Source organism: Xylaria bambusicola (assembly GCF_022495145.1).
Source record: "Xylaria bambusicola strain CBS 139988 unplaced genomic scaffold F5B22scaffold_8, whole genome shotgun sequence".
Taxonomy (NCBI): domain Eukaryota; kingdom Fungi; phylum Ascomycota; class Sordariomycetes; order Xylariales; family Xylariaceae; genus Xylaria; species Xylaria bambusicola.
This window is the reverse complement of record NW_025953561.1, coordinates 925342-948215: the sequence shown is the minus strand read 5'-3', so window position 1 is coordinate 948215 and position 22874 is coordinate 925342. Positions and strand designations below refer to the sequence as shown.

The window sequence follows — 22874 nt, the reverse complement described above, 5'->3', positions numbered from 1 at the left end:
ATTCATTATCTCCTCGATTGTTACATAGCCGGCGTGGCGCGGCCACTCGGAGGCTATGTGTAGCAAGCGAAATCCCGCTAAACACTCTGAGACAGCCCCTGATCCTACAGCTCCATACCCCTTGGTGACCTTGGTGAGGACCGGGATTTCAACATTGTTAGCAAAAGACTGGGGGAAAAAGTTCAATCCCCGACTTCTTTATGCGTAAGCGCCAAGGTCAATCTACTCAGGAGTTGTATGATCGAATGAATTTTATGGGATAGTTTATATATATATGCTTTATTAAACTTGACTATTCACCCCTTTATCCTAGATCCTTCATTGTCAGGTGAGAGCATAGCACTAGGGAAGAAGTTTCAAGAGTTGGAAGGTTCAGGAATCAATTGACTACCTATTGAGCTCCATATTACTATCTCCCTACTTGACTGCAACAAGGTTTCTACCCACTCTGGGACAACTACTCCTGGCGCTCGTTAAAGAAAAAGGGATGGTTTTGATTGTTTTAAGTACCTGCATGTATAAGCTAGGCGATACAACGCTGTCAGCAATTGACTATTTCTGCGAGAGTTAATTGGCCACCACCAGAGATTGTAATGTGACACAGTTTTCTTTGTTAATGCATCCGAGATAACATCGCCTCTTTACGTTGCTATTTTTGGCATGTTGAGATATGGTTGGAAAGAGCCGTCTGCCTTGCTTCAAGGCAGTGTAACTACACCTGCAATACTTGATCTTATGAAAATGCCATGTTGGCAAAAGGACACATCGAAATGATTCAATGAGCCTCTATATCATTCCGGAATTGTACCCTTATAGCCAAGCCTGAAAGTAATATGCCGATACTGAATACTTGATCTCCAATAGAGAGATAAACTATTTATATTAAATAGGTCCTGTATTACACCTTATTAAAAATGTTACAATTATAGGTTCAGGGTATAGCTATATTAATGCTATAGATAAAGATAAAAGATTTAAGTTAAAGAGAAAAGGAAAAAGAAACTTAAGTTAAAACATAAATATATATATGCTATTTAAACTTAGCCCTGTAAATCTTTATAACATTAAATATATATATAGGTAAACCTTAACATAAGCGATGTAAAATCTTGCTGAATTCTTAAATAAGTAAAAGTCTATAAATGTGAATGCCGATTAAGTCAATAGCTATTTAGGGTATAACCTCTCTATGAACCCGTTCCGAAATGAAACTTAGAAGATTATGCGTTACCCTCAATAACCTCAATCTGATCATCATCTCCAGGCAGCTTCACAACATCGCTCTTCGTGAGTTCACGAAAGTACTCCTCGTCGGTCCCTCCACCCAAGTCGCTTGTGCACACCTTGCCACCCCCCAAACCATAAAGCTCCCGGAACGACATAATCAGCGGCCGCCATTTATCCGGGTCGACTCTATTCGGATATCCCTCCACGCGGAGATTTTTAAGGATATGGATACGCAGGACGCGGACTTCGATGGCTAATAGGAGACCGCTACGATCCGGCAGGTCCTTGCGAAGCTCATTCACCTGAACCACCTGGCACTCCATCTGTACTGGACATTCGGAAATCCGAAGTGGAGCGACGAAGCTCGAGGGCTGTGGATGGAGTCCGGCTCGCGCCCATTTATCTTTGACGAAGGTGTAACCGCCTGAGACTCTCCAGCCGGGAACGGGGTTTATCCCGGTGGTGTGGGCTAGCTTGTTGATATACTCGCCCATGGAGTCGCTAGCTAGATTGAGGACACATTCTTTCGTGCGGAGAATGTTTTGTGCCGTCTTGGAATCGGCTGCGAGACCGAGCACGCAGGAATGTCCTAGCCACCATGCGGAAGACATGGGCGCAATGTTGCATGTTTTGTCTTCGTTCTCGGATGTGATTAGAACTACTGGCGTGCCCCAGTATAGAATGGCGGGAGAGATGATTGTGTGCTCGTTTGACGACATGGTTGCAAAGGCTAATGAGTCTTAGGACTTAGGGAGAGATTGGTAGGGAGAGTTGTAGATTGGTGGGTTGTTGGTAAATGTGTAGCGCTGTGTGAAGCTTATTATTTGACAAAAGGATCTGTGTTAACTTTTATACAAGAATGTTCAATCCATGAGCAGCATTTGAAGTAATGTCGTCGCCGCGGAGTTCTCATTTTCGCGTTCCGGTGACGAGTCACACATCATCTCATCGAACAGACTACGGCATGAAATGCATTTGAGTCTATTCCCAAGCAGGAAAAAAATATCTGGAAGCATTTTTATTTCCCCTATGACGCGATGTATCAAAGTGGAATTGTATGACTACTTCTTGCTGTGGAAGTCGAGCGAATTGGGCACCTGATTGGCTACTTCTAAAGCAATGCTGACAATGACTCCACTGAAACATGAGATTGTTCCGAATTCTATCCCCGATACTAACTTAAATCCGTTTCCGATCATCTTCAAGTCTTTAGTAGAGTGTTGTATCTCCGAGGAACTTGGCCAAGCTTTCTCTGTTAGGAAATCTAAATATGTCTATTAGGTGTTGCAGATGTTGGAGAGTACTTTTCCAGCATCGTATCCCTCATATATATTGTTCTTAATATCAATTTACTGTTGATCGGATCTACCGTAGGTGGTCTCGTAGTTCCTAGCTACTTGGTTAATATAGTTCAGTCAGACAAAGTTTAATCTGTTAATTAATTACCTTGAGTCGTTCTTGTGACACCCCTGAACTAGATGCCTGCGTTGATAGCAGTGCTGTCACGAGATCTTTTTTACTGTCTTGAACATCGATAACGTACTATACCTCTCAGCGGTGTATAATATCATGTGGGAGGATTTCTACTTACATCCTCTATCGTGTCTTTGATAGTGAAGCGTACTGTTGTAACCTCTTTGGTTTGCCCGATTCGGTGAATTCGTGCAAGAGCTTGCTCCTCTATCGCCGGGTTCCATTGAGGCTCCATAAGATACGCTCTGCTTGCTGACGTCAAATTCAACCTAATTATCTATGAGCTGACTGAAGATAGCCCGATTCTTCGAGCTTAAGCCTACGTACCCAACTGCGCCACATGATAGAGTTATCAATAAGACCTGGTATCTTTGCTTGGAGAAGTCTTCGAAAGTTTCGACTCGTTTCCTGAAGTTGACATCTCCGTCGATTCGAGCATAAGTTATGCCTTCATAGCCAAGGGCCGTGGCGGCGAGATCTATAGTTGCTTTCCAAAAAGAGAAAATAACACTAGAAAGGCTAGTGTTTAGCATCGTAAAGGATATTCTCGAAAGCCAGAGTATGCTTACCTTTGCGTATTAGGAGACACTTTCCTTAAATCGTCCACCAAGGCTCGTATTTTGGTTGGAAACTGGCGACTGTGTCTGTCATAGGGAATACTCGCGCTGATTGCGGTTGTGGAGTTCCCGAGGTGCACCATGGACATAGCACACATCTCCTTGCATGGGCACAGTGGACGGTACCCGACTTGAGACAATATTGGCTCGTAACATTTACCACACAATAAATGTAAACACTTGGACAAAAAAGCTCGAATTGGTCGATCAGATGAAATGGAACCATAATCCAACGTTGATCCACACCCACGACATTCCGTGGATAACCCGAGAGATGTGAATTGTCGAAAGGCCAAAGCCGCCGTATTTTCATTCCATTGCGCTTCCGCAACGTACTTGATCTTTTCATCGTCGACTTTGTCTGTTTTTGGAAGCATGCCAAAGTTACAGATTTGCCTTAGTGTCTCAATCTTCTTAAGAGCATTGCGATAGCCTCCCTGAACGGGAGTAGACTGTAAAAAGTCTTCAATGCATTGTATAGCCCTATCTTTCGCAGCTTTGTATGAGTTCCGCTCTTCAGAAGTGAAATCAAGCTCGTATCTCAAGTCTTGACGTTTTGGAAGTGTGATGTGATGTATAGAGCGTCGTAGCATGATAAAATTCAGAAGTCTTTTTAAGCGGTGAATGGCTTCTGTCTCTTTTCCATCTTGCCACATATGGATGATGTGTTCGTCAAAAATGTCCTTATTTGAATAAGGATATATGCGAATGAATAGTAGCAGACTGTGTAGTTCGGAGAGTCGATTCTGTATGGGCGTTCCAGTGACAGCCCATCGACAATTTGCTGGAATGGCATATGCTGCTTGTGTGGTTATTGCAGACACACTCTTGATCCAATGTGCTGTTTTCTCAATTAATTATAACCCATGCAGTAGTGACAGCCTGCCATATACGAACCTTCATCTAGGATTACGCGGTGCCAGTGGTAAGAAAAGAAAAAACTGGATGTCTTCTTCACCCTCCATTCGGCACTAAGTGTCTGATACGTTGTCAAGACAACGTCCAAGTTCTTCAGGTCTGCAGGATCTGTAATTTTCGTGGATCCGTGGTGGCATCGCCACGAAATTGCGTCGATTCGAACATGTCTAGTTGAAGTATGGTTAACCTTTAGGAATAAGATATTCATAAATCTGGTAACATACTTAGAAAACTCGGCCTTCCAGTGATTTAGAACTTTGCCATGTCAGTCAAAGGTCACTCATTAATGAACATGAACCTGCTTACCGCTAGCTGGAGCCACTACAAGCGTGGTTTTTGTTTTGCCTGACTGACAATCCCCCGTGTCAGTGCTGTGGGAAGGTATATCATGGGCGATGAGTGATATCATGCTAAGAGATTTCCCGGAACCCATGGTGTCGGCAATGATACCTCCACGGAATACCGGTGGTGACTGATCATGGAGGGACTGGTCAATGTTATTAAGATACTTCCTATACTTCCATTAGAATGATGATACATGCACTTCAACCGATTATAACTCACATATTATGATTCACGTCATGCTGAAAAGACCAGACATCCATCTTGGCTTGAGATAAGTTCCATCCCTGCTCTCGACGGGCCATGAATGTCAGAGCTTGTTTCTGGTGACTAGCCACAGTTATTATTACAAGACTAACAACTATGAAGCGACCCCTACTGACGTTTGAAGCGGCGTTAGAAGGTACTGCGAGCCTTCCGTTTCGTCTATACCATCTGAAGAGACAAATTCACTGAGAATATCCACGGGCGTCAATTGGGCTTTAGTTACTTGTTGGTACTGAGAGGCCCCCAACAGCGACGTCCGGGCTCCGGGGTAATTGTACAATTTCTGCGGGTTCGAATACGGCAAATCTTTTGTGGCATGTATAGGATCTTGCAAGTAAAGCTCAAGACTGCCTAGAGTCTCCTTTATATCTGAAGCAAGGTTTGGGGTGCCGTAAAGTATCGCCGTTGCTTGCTGTGTAGTGCCTAATCTTTTTGGATGGTCTTTCAACTCAAGACGTAACTCGACACTCACATTCTCGTTACGGAAGAGCTCGAGCAGTTCATTGTCTCTTTTCTGTAGAGAGGCCAAGGGAATTGGAGAAGCCATAGAAAACAAAGTTCCATCGTCGCTGCGCCGTAGGTTGCCGTAGACACCTGGTACTGTAGAAATCTGTTTTACGTCAAAGACGAGCTGAATCCATGTCAAATGAAGACATTTAATCTAGCGACTGTTCTCACCTACCATCCCGAAACATATTGTATCGTCACTTTCGCGGGGATCGTCTGCAAGTAGCAGACTAATGGGGATAATGCCCTTTTGGGTCTTCTGACGCTTCGACATAGGTTCCGTCATTGTCCAACATGATATAATAAAGCGGCCGAGTAAGTATCCGTAGTTCAGTTGGAAGTTACGAGAGATGAAAGCATAAAGATCACAAGTAAGATCGAAGCATGCGCGACCGTAGATTCAAAGAGGGCTGTGCCCTTCAGGGCTGACTTGTATGGCGGCGCGCATCGCGTTAGGCATACTGGCTAATATAGTTACATTGGTGGCGGTGCACAGCCCCAACTGCAGCTTAGGCAGTATATGAACGGCCACTATCCCCTGCAATTCTCAGTTCCGTCCTGAAAGATATGTAATATTGAGCTCGGGCGTTGGACAACCCTTGATTTGTCTTTTACTACTGCTTCATCCCACTGCCATGGCCCAGGTAGTCTTACAACGGGCTTGCGATCGCTTCCGTAATGAATTATCATCGGAAGATGCTAACTTGATCATCACGACACGCAGATTTGATGAGGTCAAGAATGCAGTTCTACAGGTCGAACAACAACTCGCTGCTAGACAAGAACTCCGAAACTTTGACCGTCTGGCCCCTTTCCTTGATACGATAGAGACGTACTCCAAGGCGCTCGAGGTAGCCTGCAATGGCACGCCGTATCTTCCCTGGATATGGGTATTCTAACCCTTGCTCATTCTGGATTATCAAAAGCCTGTCCCGCTAATAATGTCCTTAGGCCCCCATCAAGTTGATCATTCAGGTGAGATCTATATAGCAGACCTCACCCAATACGTGATGCACAGTTTTAGTTTTTAACTTTACGTAGGCTGTTCACGAGTCTGTGCATGCTCTAGATAAGATTCTGGTGGCATATGGCAACATCGCCACCAGCATGCCTCGGCTCTCTCGTTTCGCCGGATCATTCCCCAATGATGAACAATTTCAGCAGCTGATAGCATTTCTATTTGAGGACATCATCGAGTTTCATCGGAAAGCCTATGCACTGATAAGAATGCCAGGTGATTATTCTTACCCCTAGCCGCACATGAGGTAATCAATTACTTATCGAGGGTTCAACAGGTTGGAAATTCTTCTTCTCTTCTGCATGGGGTCGTTTCGAGCACCGTTTCAGCGGCCTACTTGAACGAATGGCACGAATAGGCGACCTGATCGAGCGTGAAGCGGTTGCGCTGGACATTTTCCATGCTGCTGAGTGGAGGAAAACAGAAGGTGAAAATGCATATAAACGTGAACGCCAGAGGCACGCAGAACAACGTCAAGCTGTATTGGATTGGCTTACGCCTAATGATATTGAAGAGGCGAAGCTCGATGTGCTAAACGGCCGCTGTTATGAAGGGACATCATCTTGGATCACACAAAATCACAAATTCAGAACATGGTTACAGCGAGGGCGTGGCAACTCCGTGTTATGGCTACATGGGAAACCTGGCTCAGGTATTTAGAGCCTTACACTGCTTCCAGAAGTCATGCACCATAACATCTAACAGTTATTCATAGGGAAATCAGTAATTAGCTCGCAAGTCATACGTTTTCTACGTATCAATCAACGTCCGGTGTGCTTCTTCATTTGCGATTACCATACGCCTGGAGAGAGCGCCATTACTCAAATTCTCAGAACTATATGCGCACAGATCGTAAGGTCATCTGAATACTGCGTGCCATATCTTTATGAGGAGTTCTTGAGCCAGGCAAAAATCCTTTCGGTCAATGTTCTTAAAAGCCTGCTTCCACAGTTAATCCAACATTTTGACGACTTACGTATTATTATCGATGGAATAGACGAGCTTTCTACATCAGTTCACCGACCTCTAATCAAAGAACTACTGTTTCTCACTGGACACCGCCAGGAAAAATGTAGATTATTGATTGTCAGTCAAGATCTGCCCAGTATAAGTTCGGAGCTGTCTAGAATACCTCGACTGTCTCTGAACGAGGAGAGGAGTTCTATTGAGAAGGATCTTTCGTTAATAGTCCAAGCCAGACTTCAGGAAATCGATGACACGTATCAAGGAGCCTTAGGAGTTGATACCATTCTTTCTATCAAGAATGACATCCTAGCTAAAGCCGAAGGTAGGAAACTGCTATTGAGCTGCTACGTTTAGTCGTTAATATCATGATATAGGGATGTTCCTTTGGGTTCATTTGATTCTAGAGCTTTTGAGCACTGCTTCAAATCTGAGCGAGCTTCGAATGCAAATCGACAACTTGCCGGCAGACCTAGCCGAGGCGTATGTACATATTACTACTAAAATAGTACGAGCTAACTGTGATTTATCACCAGATACAAGAAGATTCTGCACAACATTAGTAATAGATGTTCGTCTAACGATTTCTCCAAGATAAAGCGGATCTTTTCTTGGATCATGTACCGTAAAGGACGACATCCATTGCGTAAATGTCAACTACGGGTCGCAATGATTCTCAACTCTGACTGCCAGATCATGACTCGAGAAACCAGACCCTTCCCAAACGCTACTGACATCTGTAAACCCTTTGTCGAGGATGGCCCAGGCGGATCTTTAATATTTGTACATTCATCCGTCCCACAGTATGTGATACAACAGTCGCTGTTCACTGACATGAACTAACACGAATATTTAGATTCCTTCTTGATCAGAGCAGCGGCCCATTCATGCAGGCTCCAGAATCACATCTCTCACTAGCCTCAGCTTGCTTAAGCCAAATAACCCAATCACTTGAAATTCTATGCCCAGATAATCGGAACCCCTCGCCAGCTCGGTATGCTGCCACCGTTGGTGGTTTCTATGCGCTCCTGCCGTACGCATCCATGTACTGGATGGACCACGTACTAGATTGTTTGGATGGTGCCCAATTCGATGAGATCTTGGATCAAATTAAACGACTGTGCCAGAAATTACGACAGTTCACATCTCTCAGCTCCCATTCGAACGAGATTCTGGAGGCGACAGATGATCTCGACCCTCGTTTAACTACAATAATTTCCAGAGAAGAGGCCGCACTTATTCGACAATCCTGGCCTATGAAGCAACAAGAAGCCTTGACTTCAGGTACATTCAGTATTTCTATACCTTGTGTAAAATTTACAATCAGTCTAAACTTTAGCTAGATCAACACTCCCAGCCCCAGCATCTCCACGAGGCCGTAAAGCACTATCACGAAACTGTTCATTTCTTGATGAGCCAAGGACAAGTTCATGGCATCTTGCAGCAAGAACTGCTAGGATTCAAAGAAGAATTTGGGCCAACAGCATTTGTTTGCAACCATCACGGGTGTGAGCGTGTGGCCGTTGGGTTTTCTTCGAAGGCTGAACTCGCAGACCACCAAGCACACCACAATGGCGATCTGAAATGCTCTGTTCATGGCTGTGCTTATAATGATGTTGGTTTCAGAACTACCAAGGACCTTCAAGCTCATCGAAGGAAACGCCATGGAGCCGCGTTGACCAAGCGTGTGCCAAAGAGGTTTCGAGAAGCTGATCCAGCACCAATATTGATACCCGATGATGTCGCTAAGTCTCCCATAGAAGATATCAATGCAGTTGCTAGTGGAAACAATTTTTATAAGGAGACACCTCCACCACCGCAAATTCCGGCAGCTCACGAATTGCCTCGCTCACAACTTACTGTTCATAATAATTCAGCGATGGATAAAGTGCATCACCAATACCAAATGCAATTAAAACTCCGCGAACAAGAGAACAAGAAGCGGTTGATGATGGCAAGGCAAGAACAAAACGACAGGGCGCCAGCTTCATTAGTGGACATGGGGTACCTGAGTGCGCAAAGAGACTTAATGCTGTTAGAGCAGCAGAACAAGAAGCGGTTGATGATGGAAAGGCAAGAACAAAACGACATGGCGCCAGTTTCATTAGTGGACATGGAGTACCCGAGTGCGCAAATAGAATTAGGGCTATTGGAGCAGCAGAACAAGAAGCGGTTGTTAATGGTGGCACGTTCTTCTACAGACGCTGAACCACCGCGTACTTTAGCAGCTTCTCCAGGGCACAGTGAACCAATTCTAACTGTTAATAATTCATTGGACACTGCAACTCACCAGGTGGCATCACCGAATGCAGCGCGACGGGACTACGGAATGCAGTTAATGCGTTTCCGGGAGCAGCAGAATAAGAAGCGATTGATGATGGCAAGACGAGAATAAGAAGATATGTTCTCATCACCTACTACGAATCTTGAGTCAAACAATAAGTCCCAACCTAGGAGAATGTCAAACGGTAGCAGGATCGATAATGACATGTTGTCAGCCATATCAAAAGGGAAAAAGCAAGGGGAAAAGCAAGTCAGCTTCCCGCCTTCACACTGGACGATATTCGACCACCAAAGGAACCCCGGGGAGGCTAATGCAAGTTCTATGGAGGAGCAGAGCAAGAAATTACTAATGAATGGAAGACAAGCACAAATATAAGATGCTATAGACCTCCAGTAATCTCCACTCAAGGAAATTTGAAGGGAAGACTTATTCGAGTCCTAGATGTAATTGCTCATAGAGGTACAGCATGATAAAATTAAAAAAAAAGGCTGAAAATCATAAGGCAAAAACAAGACATGTTGCTGATACCCACGACGGACCCTTTGTCTCAATGGGAAAACAAATCATGCCGAGAGTGTGAAGACTTGCAGTACGCGACACCGTATTTAGCCCCTCATCAGAACCGATGCGATTGTGTATTAATCAAAAGTTGGGTTGGCGGGGATCGAGGGCTTCACAGCACAGCTCAGCGACTGTTCATATAACAGCGTGTTGAGCGTAAGAAACGTAATGATAGGACTAGCATCACTGTTCAGCGTACGCGTGACAAGATATCTTCAATACTCTTAGTTATCCTTCGACATCCTCTCTCGGGAGCTGAGGATTCCGCGCTCGACCGCGTATAATCCACAATTCCAACTATCCATTGCGTACCGCCGAATTACCCAAGGGACGAGCACATTCCACGAGGACTACTGACTGAACGCTGCGAAGGCCACGTTACCCAGCATGATTTTACCGAAGACGTTGACGATAAGGTTGCGTTTATCCTGTACTTCTAGCGCAGTCACAGAGACTTCAGTTTGACAACATAAAGAATTGCGTTCCCTAAATCTTCGCAAATTAGCCAGCTTCCAACACCGTCCCATTACCTATGAGAATATATGGTCCGCTGCAAGGCCAACAACATGTGACAACCTGTACATTACCCACCGGTATGAAACGAGACATGGGGAGCGTTTCAAGGTAAATTAGTCCTTACCTCCGGCAACGATGGATATTGAGCATAATTATCTACTACCGCAACTATCCCGAGCGGATGAAGCCGTGCCTACTTACTTACTTAAGTATTGGACCCAGCCCTAAGTTACACAAGGAAGCCCAGTTAAAGCATACCATGAGCCGATGTGCGTACTTAACAATTCCCACCCGTCGTGCTAAATTCCGCTCCCGATTGCGAGGAAAGTGGAATGATCTAACCTGATGTGCTGACAAGTTGACGACTACCGTCAGCCATCATGCAACGCAAGAGGGTAAAGAAGCCGCGCAACCACGGGCAAATTAATTGATAAAGAATCGATCAACTCCTAGTCAGCAATCTGTGCATGTAGATAATAATAATAACAACCCATACCTATAGTTGATAAACTCCATACTTAGGACCAGATAGGACCCATCTCGGAGGCCCGTTATTGCTCGGCATTGAAGCCGTCGGTAAACCGCCGAGAATACACTAAGTACTTGGACATATCGAGACCGCTGACCGTGAGATCTACAAACATGTAATAAATTACCTAGATACTTTAACTCAAGCAGATACAGTGAAAGAAGACCTCACGATGACCGGCAGAGTCGCAGTTGGGATCGCAGATTGAGTTGCAGCGATAGTCATGTACAACCACGACGCCGGAAATGCGGCTATTCTTCTACACAGCCCCGTGCTATTACCGTCGCCATCCATCCCTGCAGAGCGTAACATGTGCATACATAGTAGATTCGGGATATGTAGTGCAAATAGTCTAGTCTACCGGTACGTCCCAAGCAATACCGAAGCGATCCCAGCGCCAGGGCGGGGGAATACTGTACATAGTATATTGCTGTTGTGGTACAGGGAAGGAAGGGAGGGAGTCTGATGCCTATCTGGCTTGTGGGGGAAAGTAAATACACTAGTCACAAGAAATGGACGACGGTAGATATAAGCATTGCTCGAACGATGGGTCCTAGCTAAGCTTCGAATAGGTGGAGTTGGACGCCATGCATCGATATAGGAAACTCGATGCGAGTTGGGTACTTGGGTGAAATAAAGAGAGAGATATGTAGTGGACCAGCGATCAGGCCAGATAAACGGCAAGTAGACCTTATACTTACATGATAAATTCCGCCTGAATAGGTCCATAGGGCTAACAGGTGTTCTAAGTATGAGCGTAGCATCATCGAGATACACAAGACCTCTTGGCACCGCGGCACCATCTGGCCCGGAAACCCATTGCGAAATCAAGCATTATTCGCCGTCGAATATGACTGGGAATGTTGGCTTCCGGAAGAAGCGCATGTTTGGATTTCGGTACGGCGCGACGATAACGGTTTGATATTTTCGCGCAGCGATTTGGCGTTAGAAACTATCATCTACTGTATGATCTGTGTGGCCGTTTGAAGGAGCAAAGTTTTGTTGAAGTATTCCTAGTTTACCTAAGTATTCGGGTTCCTCACCTGTGTTATTCAGCAGGTACCTAGGTATCTACCTGTGCAATATCTTCAAGTAGGTACCTATGCAAAATCATCGCGAAGCTATGGTCTTGTCTAGCACGGCGAGGCGGTCATAAAGCGACATTTCCGGGAATCTGTTACAAGAAATTCAAATAAGCTGTAGGTTGAGGCGAAGATGAGTGTGTGTATACCCTTGCTTTTCTTTATAGGCATTTCAAATGTAAATATATAATTACTAATAAGACCGGATTTTGCATCTGTGGACACAACAAGAGATACAGAGCTAGCTAGCTCAGTGGAAGAGCGCCGGGCTCATAACCCGGAGGTCGATTGATCGAAACAATCGCTAGCTACTATTTTGCATTTCTTTTACCTCCTTTTTCCCTTCTCCCAAATACTCTTCATCTTTACTTTTTTCTCTCTGATCATTTCCCTTCATTTTCCACCCCAGTCTAGTCTAGGCAAATTTCCCTTTTTTTACCCTTCAAGTTAGCCGAAGAAGTCAAAGTAGAATTACTAGGTATGCAAGTGGTCTAAATACTCTCTCGGTGGATACCGCCTGCGCTATCCATTTCCATTCCGACGTCTCCAAGTGTTCGAGCAGGGGGTCACGCTACGGGTTACCTAGACTGGGTAAAAAGAGCGGATTTGTTCCAGAGAAATTCGTTGGTATGAAGTTAGGTATTTGGGGCAAGGGTGCAGTTTTGCAAAGTCTCGCTTAAGCGGCCGCTGTCCCGAATTCTCGTCACGCGACGCATTCCCCAGTTATATTTTTATGCCAACCCTTTTGGTTTTGCAGGTGGGTTAGTTAGCAATTTGCGAGAGACAGAAAAAAAAAGAAAAAAAATCACGACGGGGACAAAGACAGGGTCACCCATCCGAATCCTCTGAGATAAGCGACATCCCTATACTTTGCAAGTGCGATGTACGGGTGTCTGTGTGTGTCTTGTGCTTATGTGGTTCGATGAGTGGGCGACCCTCGTCTGTGATCTACACTTTCTTTCGCCATTTGCAGTTGGCTCGCAATTGGGGGGGGATGAATGAACATCTCGATCATCGTCTCTCACCGTGGAGCAAAGGGTGGATGTTATTAATCGAAGGTTAGAGTTTAGTGTACCAAGATATATAATTTCCGAATCTCACCTATTAGATTCGCATTATTGAATACAAAAAAATTGTAAGGATGGTTTGTAAGTAGTCGGTGTGAGTGAGATCTTTTGCCTTGTTTTGCCTCACCGTCATAATCTGCCTACAAGTAAGTACAAGTAGCTCTGCCACGTCTCTGCTCTGCCTCGCCATCGTCGCCGCGGGCAGGCAGACAGACAGTGTACGTGTGCACTAGATGATGTGTCTAGTCTAGCAGTATACATCACCAAAACATTGATGGCGGTTCTACGAAACAAGTGATTGGACTCGATGGAAGAGAAATACCTACATATAACACATTAGACCTTGTCTACCTACACCATCTGCTACACCTACTCTGTTGGGGCAAATCTGACTGCCTCCTACATACTCAGCTCAATGCTCCTCTACGTCGTAGTGGTGGGCATGACCACCACGTGTCTGCGAGTGAAACCCCACTGCTGGGAAACACCCAGCTCCCAACTGTTGTTGGCATGATACAGAATATGTTGGCGATGTTGGCGATGTTGATAGGGAGATGCGTGATGAGACTAGTATTCGTTGTGAAGGAGCCTGACGAGTAGGACGAAGGCGTTGTTGCGGTCGGGGATTCTCATTGGATCTTGTCGGACTTCAAACTTCTTTCTTTCTGTTTTCTGTCTGTCCCCTGCAGCAGCAACTGTCGGTGTGTCCCGGCACAAGCCGTGTGGCGTTCTCATCGCGTGCTCGCTTGTTCTCTCCCTGGGACCGACTGTCGGGTGTCCGGCGGTGTTAATATTGTCCTAAATACATTCACGCCTGGGTAGGCAGTTGTTGATCCAGACTTAGCTATTGACACAACCTCCACCCGATGCCTACTGTAGTGTACGAACGAGTCCGTGTAGGTAGATGACACGGCATCTCAATTGGGAATGTCGTCCCGGTGGTGTTCCAGGGTGCGACGAACCCAGATCGACTCGCCTCTTTCTCTCTCCTGGTGACCGGGACACTCCAGTCTTGGGAGTAAGGGTCCAACGTGAGCAAAACTCCGACAGGTGCCCTGTTGACTGGAACTTGGGTACTGCTGGGGGTGGTTGTAGGGCCTGGTAGGTAGGAGGTACTTTACCAACGGTTGAGGTGACGAGATACTTACCTGTACAGGTAAGTGGGCACTTGGCCAGGGTGCTGAATAAGTACAGAGCAGATACAGAGGTACGCGTGTACATGAATGAATACCTAGCTGTACTTAGAACCCATCAGTAGGGCTAGAGGGTACCGGGATGTACCTGTCAGAGATGTACCTGAATTAGATGACTTTGAGTCAAGCACTTTACAGGCTGAAGTGCCAGTGGCTTACACTAGCAGCCAACTTGTCCGACGCACCAGCGAGTTTCTCATGGTGAATGGTCGATATGTTGGAATACGGTAGAAAAACTTTGCAGGGACAATCCCATCTGTCGATTATTATGTAAACACCCAGATCTGTGTCGCGTGGCCATGGCACTAAAAGACGACGGAAACATTTAGTGTATCAGCTGTGTGTTATTAATAGCGGGACGGTGATTGACTATATTGACTCTATCATGACGACTGATGATATTTCCTCCCTCGGTGGCGTGTTTTCTCTTTGAATACCGGTAGTCCAGTTCTTAGGACTTTGATTAGTGGTGGTGGTTACATAGATACATACTTACTCCGTACTTACCGACCTCAAGTACTTACTGCCCTGGTGCCTGGTGATCTGTCCAAGGAATGTATCTACTGTACTTCCAATACGTAAGTACACCTACCTACCCTCCCGGCCTATACGAACCATCCCCGTCCCCATAACGACCTCACTAAGATATGACCTGTCTCTCGAATAGGTAGACCGCCTTCACTGCGCACCAGATAAGTAGGAGATGAGTGAATAGTAATACAGGTAGCTATTATACCTCTTAAGAGAAGTAGGTAGGTGCCGACTTGGAGGTATGGGAAGGCCGGTTCCTCCCGCTCTTTGTACAACCTGTATGTTGTGTATTATTGTTGAGACCCGGTGGTTCCTGAATATAGCATCATCATCACCACCATTATGGCCATTATTAACGCTACGTACATGTGTATTCGGTACCTGGTCATTCGTTCATTCGCTCCTCGGGTCCCACGCAACATGTTGCTGCAGCTTCCTTGTACCTGGCCTCTGTTCAACCTCTGTTCAGACTCTGTTCAGCCTACCTACACTCGCCTACCTACTTAATGCCCGATGCATTGTTCATGGATCTTCCTTCGCCTCTCTTTGTACTAGACAGTACTATTACCTGACGGGGGTTCAGCCATACAGCAATTTCCTCGCTTACCTCGGCCGTCAATCTTCACTTCCCCTCGCTTCCTTCGTGTTCTTTAGACTACTAACTTACTGTAGTTCGTATGTAAGACTGGGAATTCATCGGCATCGTACACTACCGACCGACTTATTTACGCTCTAAGGATGTACAGTACTTCTAGAACATGGCTAGGACTAATCTAGAGTATACCGAGATGCTAGGTAATAAGGTATACGCTAATGTAGCTACTTAATGTACAAGCTGAGAGGGGGCCCCCTGGTCGGCCCTGGTCTGCCCTGGCCAGAGCCCACTGTCACAAGCCAACATCATGCCAGATAACCGTCACATCAGGCCATTCACATCCCCATGATCAAACCTTGCATACAGGCAAACACCATGTCGGTATTTGCATCATTTGGATCAGTTGGATCATTTGGATCGCATATTGCCCCATACCGCTAGCTCCAATCCATCATTATCCTCATTTTGCTCTATTCCTCTTTTTATCCTCCCTGTATCCTCTTTTCACGCTGTCGATGCCTGTACCCGGCCTGTCTTGTACGAGATGGGTAAATATACTAACTGCAACGGTAGAAGGGCGGGTGACGGCGGGGGAAGGAGATGAAAGAGCATTTTAAGAATAGCGGAGAGAAACAAGAAAAAAAAAAGAGAGAGAGAGAGAGAAGAAAAAAAATTAAAAATTTCATACAGTATACTAGAAAGAGCGGAAATAAAAAATGTGATAGTAGAAAATGGATAGCTATAAGACAGATGAGGTAAGTAAGAATAAGAGGATAAAAGTCGGGAAGGATCGATGACATAGTAGTTCTCCTAACTTCGCACCTGCACTCTCAACTCGACTCGACCTGACCCGACCCGACTCGTCTCGTCTCGACCTCGGATCATAATCGTGCAATTTTGACTTTATACCCTTTCCCTCCCTCCATTGCTCTCACTCGAATCCTGTCCAACCACACCTGAACCCATCCCTCGTTTATTCACTCCCGATCTCGCTCGGCTCAACTCGTGCCACCCCGGGTACTAATACTACTATAATACTACCGAGACCTACTCCCAGAGCATTTCCTGAACTATATACCCCGGACTTTTGGACTTTTCTTACATACACACACTCAGCATTGGCATCATCATCGTCGTCGTCATCGCCATCATCCTCACCACTACTACCCCTCAGCAAGGTGTAACAAAGTGAGGACCACGAGGATCAACCAACCGAACAGCGAACAACAAGAAACGAACAACGAACAACAGCCGGTCAGGTCACTATTAGTCCCTCCTGCAATGCTTACGCGGCAAGAGGCCGAGCTGGTCAACGAGACCATCCCAGCTCTGCGACAACATGGCGAGCACATCTCGACTGTCTTCTACAAGAGCATGCTGCGTGATCACCCCCAACTCAACCACTACTTCAACAGCGTCAACATGCACACTGGCCGACAGCCCCGAGCTTTGACAGCCCTCATCTTGGCCTTTGCTTCCAACATTGTGAACATTAGCGAGCTGACCGAGAAGCTCGAGCGGGTTGCTCAGAAGCATGCTTCGCTCATCATCCGTCCAGAGCACTACGAGATCGTAGGCAAGTATCTACTTCGCGCCTTCTCCGCCGTCCTCGGCCCTGCCATGACTCCCGAGGTCAATGCCGCCTGGACCAAAGCCTACTGGTTAATGGCCAAGAGTAAGAACCCCGCCCCGTCTCATTTCCCGTCTCACATCTTCCTCATATGCTCTTTTTTCATGGCTCATCTTCATATCCATACAATACGGCCACGCCCACTACTTCGTCGCTAACCTTTCGTAGTGCTCACTGGCCGCGAACAAATCATTTACAAGGAATTCGGGTCATGGACTAGCTGGCGCACCTTCATCATCTCCGCAAAGACGCCAGAGACGAACGAGGGTGACATCGTTTCATTCAACCTCAAGCCTGTCGATGGTCAGCCATTGCCGCCATTTAACCCGGGCCTATACGTAACGATCCGCGTCAAGATCAAGGGGCTCAAGTACTTCCAGCTTCGCCAATACTCTCTTAGCGATGCTCCGAACCCGGAGAGCTATCGTATTACCATCAAGAGAGATGTAGGCGCCGGCCCGGACACGCAGGCGGACCCGAGACAGTATAGTGGATTTGAGGAAGGTCCTCCACTCTCGTCTGCTGCGAGTAGTGCATCAGATAGCAGCATTGGCAGTATTCGTCCGCATCGCCCGGGTCTTGTGTCCAATGTGCTTATCGATGACTTCCAGGTCGGCGACACCCTCGATCTAACCCATCCCGTCGGCGAATACTTCGTCGATGCCAATGACCCTAACACTAACCCTCTCATCCTTATCTCTGCTGGTGTCGGTTGCGCGCCGTTATATCCCATGCTGAAGGTGGTGGCAGAGCAAGGGGTTGGTCGGCCAGTATCTTGGATCCAGGCTTCCCGTCATGACGCTCCCTTCCGCGAGAAGGTGGAGAAGATAGCACAAGCATACCCCAACGTAAGATGCAAATTCTTCCGATCGCGTCTCGCCGATGGCGATGTCATATCATTAGCATCTCGCTTCCAGGAAGACTTCATAGGTCTGAATTGGGAGGACCTGTGGCTAACCAACAACCTGGCCGAGTATTACGTCTGCGGGCCTGAGAAATTCATGAGCGAAATCGGCAACCACTTGCTCAAGAACCGGGTTGAGCCCGCGAGGATCAAATACGAGCTTTACAGCGTTGGAACTTTCGAGATGAAGAGATGAATGCATGACGAAACGACCAACACGAAAAAACACACACAAAATGAAACAATGAAACTTGATAGAAAGTCAAAAGCAATTATAACCACGGTGTTAGGTCTAGAAGGCAACGGATGGGAAAGGACATAGATCACAAACTCCATTCAACAAACAGCTTATTTTCTTTTTCCTTTTTTTCGCTTGGGACTAGGGAGCTTTTCATGGGACGGGGAAAAAACGGTATAGATTGGGTGACGACGGCGGCGACGTCGGACAACCGGAGCCAAACCACCAACCAGTAGTAGGAGGCTTTTTTGCTCCATCATATCAGCATATGGCTGTGTAGCAATATTAAATAATGCACAATGATTATACTTTACAATATTTCGAAAAATGGCGTGTTCTGAGATAAGAACGTGAGGCTATCTAAGATCATACCGGCTCCTACTGCACGAGCAGGCCTCCTAGACCTGTTGTTGGATGCTGTGCAGGTATGCATGCATTACGGTGTCGATACCCGAGTATCCTTCACATGTTATTTATAACTAGGTAGTCCGTCCTGTCTGTCGGTATACAGCGACCGTCGACCGACCGAACTCCGGGGATACGTACGTAGGTCTCTGGCCCGAGATTGCAAATCTCTGGGCCCAAGGAACAGAATAAGCTTTTTTTGAATCGTTAATTTACTTAAAAATATTTTATTTATTTTTATCGTTGGTTAATCACCATCCTGAAATGAGCTGTCATGCTTCGCTCACTCTACTTTAACAGCCAAGGTAACTTGTTTCTGGGGTTTCCTGGGATGCGTGTGTGTGTGTGTGTGTCTGTGTGTGTCCCGGTTGTGTGGTAATGCAACCTTCCTAATCTAACTGGGGTAGGTAGGGTAGGGTACCTAGGTTAGGTCTGTGCTCGCCCTGGCCTGCCCTGGTCGGGTTTGGGGTGGGTGGTGATGTTTCGGATTTATGGGATTGAAACGAGAGGTGACTGCCTAAAGTCATGTAATGTAATAGAATAAATAAACTAACCTAGGAGGGGGGAATGGGTTAGGGCGGGATTGGGGACGATGGCGTGTTGAATGTTTGGTATTTATTTTGTATGGATGATGTCTATATAGGTTTGTGCGGAAATATCATGTAGACCATTCTGCATGTATGTTGGATGTTGTTAATGTTGTAAGTCAGTATGTGAGAATGTGAGAATGTTACCTGTTGTGAGCAATGGGTTTGGCATGGCTTTGTGAGTGAGCTAGAACTCATGCCGCCTTCAATCAAGCATCGCATTCTATTTTGTTCAGATTATTCTGGAGGAATAGCTCGAACTCAGGATGAATGAATATAACATGATCCGAGATACAACTGTTCCGAAAAGAATACAATTGAAGTGAGACCCATTACAATATTAATCTGGTGTACAAGTGCTGTGTCTATTTTCCCTTTCCAATACATGTGGATGGATGGTGATCAAGTGATTCCCCAATTCTAGTCTCGCTTCCAAAGCTATTTCCTGAACGCCTAGTATGCATGCATGCTTTTATCCTATTTTTCCGTGTCAGAACGATCCTGTCCTTAAAACAGCCGTAGATTCCAGCCTGTTTTACTTACCAGTGCCCAAATAACCATGTAGAAATGACAATCTTATCGTACACACCACGCACCTCGCTTGTGACAAGCACTAGCCAGTCTAATCCCAACCGAATTTTTCCAAATGTCACTATCCTGGTATAATACAAGATGGGGGAAAAGGGGGCTAAACAAGGAAACTACAGCGGACCGGTGAAATTCCGCTCTTCCTGCTCCCAGCCGACAAGAGGCCAGCCGTTCGGCAGCGTCGAATAAGGCGGGAGGACGTATCGTCCTTCGCAGCCACTGTCCTTGCAGGAGGAAATATCGCAGAGGCCGAAGACGTTGCAGTAGCAGTCGGCTGCCGAGGGGCAATGCACGGCTTCTTTGCCGAAGATGACTAAATTCATGACAAGCGATGGTCAGAAATCAATACTGTCCTCAGAAGGTAGGTACGTAGGTGGTTCAAGCAAGAGAGGAAGGGGCTGATGGGGAAAACTTAAAAAAAGATAAGAACACCTGACAGATATAAGATACTCACTATGCCAGGCAAACTCAAACACCCTCCCGTTCAACGCATCATCTAACTCGGTATTCAACAACCACTCCCTCCACCGCACATACTCCTCCCTCGTCCTCGACCGAATCGTATCCCTCGTGACGCCAAACTGCGAGCAGCAGCTCACGGCCACCACCTCCGGGACATCTGTGCCGGGGAGCAATTCCTCGAACGCTTGCTTATAGATGTGTTTCGCCTGGATCTTCTCCGCGTTGTCCCTCTCCTCGCCGTCGACGGCAGGCCGTATCTCCGCCGGACACCCGATCGTCCACACGCACCGCAGGTTGACGTACCCTTGCTCCCGGAGATACGGGAGCCGGAAGTTCTGCAGCGTGGGCAGCGCGTCGTAGTCCGGGTCGTCGTTGTGCCACGCGAACCGGCTCGCGTGCACGAAGAGCGTCGCGTGCGGCAGCGTGTCGTACCGGTCGATGATGTACGTCAGGTACACCATTGCCTCGCGCCCTTTGTTGCGCGGCACCGTGAGCGGCGCGAGCGGGTCGTCGGCGACGTAGATGTTTTTGTGCCATGAGGGTAGGTACGTGTGGAACCAGGTCGTGTCTTCGGCTTTCACGCTCGCGACGACGAGTTCGAGGTGGTGGTCTGATTTTGAGGGCGCCATTTCGCCGCCGCCGCTCTTTGCTGAGCTGTCTCCCTCGCTACTGCTGGGTTTGCTGGGCTCGAGGACAACGACGGTGGTGGGGTTCGACGATGCATTTTCGTGATCGGACTGTTGGCGCTCTGGCTGCTCGACATCTGCCTGGGATATTTCGTCGCGGTTTAGGGGCCCGATTAGTCTCTCGCGGTGGTGTAGCCCCAAGAGCAGGAATATCGTCGTCACGACGATGGTCGTGATGAGCAACCTCCTTGAACTACGTATCGACATGACGGGCGGTCGGTGGTGGTGGTCGGCGTATTGGATCGAATTGTTTTGTTTGTTCGTTGGACTCGGGCGCCTCGCGCGGTCGCGGGTTGAAGCGTCTTGATCAACGCATCTAGGGGATGAAAGATTGGGGAGAGATCTTTACAGATTGATTCCAATCTGGATGTTCGCACCTCTTCAGTCTACATAGTCGTAGGCTAGTAACACTTATCCATGTCAGGTTCCTCATGGCAGGCTAGCTTAGCGCGAGGCCCATGATACCTTCATTCACTTTCAGCTGCCCGGAAAAACTCCCAGAGCGGGCCCCAAAGGCCACGCCTAGCGCGAGTACTTGCCAAGAAGAGTCTTAAAGGGGTTAAGTTGTCCTACCTAGCACCTTATGGCGTAATCCGACCTAGGCTTGGCTTGCATGCTGCTTTTGCTCAGGTAGCACCGTGAACCAAACAGTGATGCATAGTTTTATCAAACCACGGGGTCTGCATGTACATCTTTGAGGCACTAAATATACGTTGAGGCTCTTTGGAATCATAATCTTTGTTATGTAGGGGATCACCATGCGTTAGTTATTTATGTTATTATTCATGTAAGTACCACCTTGAAGGCGTGTGGTGTAGTTTGGGAACATCCCGGGCTCTCATTATCTGGCACCCGGAGTCGTCGGTTCGACCCCGACCATGCCTAACATCCTTTTTTTTCTCTAACCTAATCCGGTCAGTGTCCATACACGCCTCATTTTGCCATACAAATTGGTCTAGATTGAGACAACGAATGAAATTTGACAGTCGGGCCCTTTTTTGCTAGGTGTCTACTGGCAGCTAACTGCGTGGGAAGATTATTACACACATGCACCACTTTCGAAATCAGCATTCACAGCATTCCATCTATCTGCACTTACTAGCCCTACAAGTGAGGCTTTTGAATGTGTATAATAACAGGATATTGTCATCTGAAGTGGTGTTTTGAAGGCTGTAATGATTGCAAGTGGGTTGTAAGTAGGTGGTATCAAAATCTCATGCCCGAAAAACCAGGGCGATGCCCTTCTGCCCATAGCCCCTGCCGGTCTTGTATTGCAACTCCGCAATGGACTGCAGCGGAGATGTTCGTGAGGCGACGCAGATGAGGAAGGCAATGTTCGTAAGTGTTGCAACAACGAAAACATAGTTCAGCCATCTTGCGGCTTCTCGACGTTTGATATGAAGTGTTATGAGTCTGAAAAGCTGCATAACAATAGAGACAATGGCGATTAGCAACAAATATGCGATGCTTTTCATGAGCTTGGGTGTGATGGCGAATTTAATCCATCGCAAAACTACTAGTCCTCGATCGCATTGTTACCGTTCGACGCGTCAAACCAAACGTGCGAGACATCCTAATGAGAATCACAAACAGCAACGTGATTCTGCTACTAACATAAAGAAGGGGGGGGGGGGGGGGGGGGGGGGGGGGGGCGGGGGGGGGGGGGGGGGGGGGGGGGGGCGGG

The 22874-nt window shown here is 46.8% G+C and overlaps 7 protein-coding genes and 2 non-coding genes across 9 annotated transcripts; 5 read left to right on the top strand and 4 right to left on the bottom strand.

Moving 5' to 3' along the window:
- Nucleotides 1-1220: 1220 nt before the first annotated feature.
- On the bottom strand, nucleotides 1221-2235 carry F5B22DRAFT_662045 (uncharacterized protein; the record flags this gene model as incomplete). The annotated part of the gene is made up of 1 exon (XM_047980413.1): nucleotides 1221-2235. Exon 1 carries the CDS (start codon nucleotides 1944-1946, stop codon nucleotides 1221-1223), a length of 726 nt encoding a protein of 241 aa, XP_047833733.1. The 5' UTR covers nucleotides 1947-2235.
- Nucleotides 2174-5770, bottom strand: F5B22DRAFT_595968 (uncharacterized protein). Its single transcript, XM_047974188.1, has 11 exons — nucleotides 5527-5770; nucleotides 4961-5475; nucleotides 4800-4907; nucleotides 4542-4747; nucleotides 4460-4490; nucleotides 4215-4402; nucleotides 3270-4158; nucleotides 3028-3210; nucleotides 2819-2969; nucleotides 2674-2769; nucleotides 2174-2616 (listed from the first exon to the last, which is right to left on the bottom strand). The coding sequence occupies exons 1-11, from the start codon at nucleotides 5635-5637 to the stop codon at nucleotides 2593-2595; spliced, it is 2502 nt and encodes an 833-aa protein (XP_047833732.1). The 5' UTR covers nucleotides 5638-5770; the 3' UTR covers nucleotides 2174-2592.
- A 216-nt stretch (nucleotides 5771-5986) lies between these two features.
- Nucleotides 5987-10259, top strand: F5B22DRAFT_662043 (uncharacterized protein; the record flags this gene model as incomplete). The annotated part of the gene is made up of 9 exons (XM_047980412.1): nucleotides 5987-6241; nucleotides 6303-6326; nucleotides 6393-6585; nucleotides 6647-7021; nucleotides 7085-7657; nucleotides 7710-7815; nucleotides 7869-8135; nucleotides 8189-8616; nucleotides 8676-10259. The coding sequence occupies 9 exons, from the start codon at nucleotides 5987-5989 to the stop codon at nucleotides 9725-9727; spliced, it is 3273 nt and encodes a 1090-aa protein (XP_047833731.1). The 3' UTR covers nucleotides 9728-10259.
- Nucleotides 10260-12518: 2259 nt separating this feature from the next.
- Nucleotides 12519-14851, bottom strand: F5B22DRAFT_595947 (uncharacterized protein). The gene has a single exon (XM_047974187.1). The coding sequence runs from the start codon at nucleotides 14590-14592 to the stop codon at nucleotides 14242-14244; it is 351 nt and encodes a 116-aa protein (XP_047833730.1). The 5' UTR covers nucleotides 14593-14851; the 3' UTR covers nucleotides 12519-14241.
- Nucleotides 12544-12615, top strand: F5B22DRAFT_t60. The gene has a single exon. It is a non-coding gene; the product is annotated as a tRNA-Met (tRNA).
- A 23-nt stretch (nucleotides 14852-14874) lies between the features above and the next one.
- On the top strand, nucleotides 14875-15832 carry F5B22DRAFT_595946 (uncharacterized protein; the record flags this gene model as incomplete). The annotated part of the gene is made up of 1 exon (XM_047974186.1): nucleotides 14875-15832. The coding sequence occupies exon 1, from the start codon at nucleotides 15337-15339 to the stop codon at nucleotides 15829-15831; it is 495 nt and encodes a 164-aa protein (XP_047833729.1). The 5' UTR covers nucleotides 14875-15336.
- A 442-nt stretch (nucleotides 15833-16274) lies between these two features.
- F5B22DRAFT_595944 (globin-like protein) lies at nucleotides 16275-18835 on the top strand. Its single transcript, XM_047974185.1, has 2 exons — nucleotides 16275-17365; nucleotides 17489-18835. Exons 1-2 carry the CDS (start codon nucleotides 16972-16974, stop codon nucleotides 18418-18420), a joined length of 1326 nt encoding a protein of 441 aa, XP_047833728.1. The 5' UTR covers nucleotides 16275-16971; the 3' UTR covers nucleotides 18421-18835.
- A 601-nt stretch (nucleotides 18836-19436) lies between these two features.
- F5B22DRAFT_595940 (uncharacterized protein) lies at nucleotides 19437-21652 on the bottom strand. The gene is made up of 2 exons (XM_047974184.1): nucleotides 20497-21652; nucleotides 19437-20355 (listed from the first exon to the last, which is right to left on the bottom strand). The coding sequence occupies exons 1-2, from the start codon at nucleotides 21395-21397 to the stop codon at nucleotides 20156-20158; spliced, it is 1101 nt and encodes a 366-aa protein (XP_047833727.1). The 5' UTR covers nucleotides 21398-21652; the 3' UTR covers nucleotides 19437-20155.
- Nucleotides 21653-21993: 341 nt separating this feature from the next.
- Nucleotides 21994-22075, top strand: F5B22DRAFT_t61. Its single transcript has one exon. It is a non-coding gene; the product is annotated as a tRNA-Glu (tRNA).
- The last annotated feature ends 799 nt before the right edge of the window (nucleotides 22076-22874 follow it).

Excerpts from the sequence above, each read along its gene's own strand:
- F5B22DRAFT_595968 (XM_047974188.1), bottom strand. The coding sequence starts at position 5,637 with ATGACGGAACCTATGTCGAAGCGTCAGAAGACCCAAAAGGGCATTATC. Across the intron at positions 4,908-4,960 it reads CTTCTAACGCCGCTTCAAAC|TCACCAGAAACAAGCTCTGA; the intron begins GTCAGTAGGGGT and ends AACTGTGGCTAG. Across the intron at positions 2,770-2,818 it reads TCAAAGACACGATAGAGGAT|TACGTTATCGATGTTCAAGA; the intron begins GTAAGTAGAAAT and ends TGAGAGGTATAG.
- F5B22DRAFT_595947 (XM_047974187.1), bottom strand. The coding sequence starts at position 14,592 with ATGTACACGCGTACCTCTGTATCTGCTCTGTACTTATTCAGCACCCTG.
- F5B22DRAFT_595944 (XM_047974185.1), top strand. The coding sequence starts at position 16,972 with ATGCTTACGCGGCAAGAGGCCGAGCTGGTCAACGAGACCATCCCAGCT. Across the intron at positions 17,366-17,488 it reads CTACTGGTTAATGGCCAAGA|TGCTCACTGGCCGCGAACAA; the intron begins GTAAGAACCCCG and ends AACCTTTCGTAG.
- F5B22DRAFT_595940 (XM_047974184.1), bottom strand. The coding sequence starts at position 21,397 with ATGTCGATACGTAGTTCAAGGAGGTTGCTCATCACGACCATCGTCGTG. Across the intron at positions 20,356-20,496 it reads GTTTGAGTTTGCCTGGCATA|TCATCTTCGGCAAAGAAGCC; the intron begins GTGAGTATCTTA and ends TCATGAATTTAG.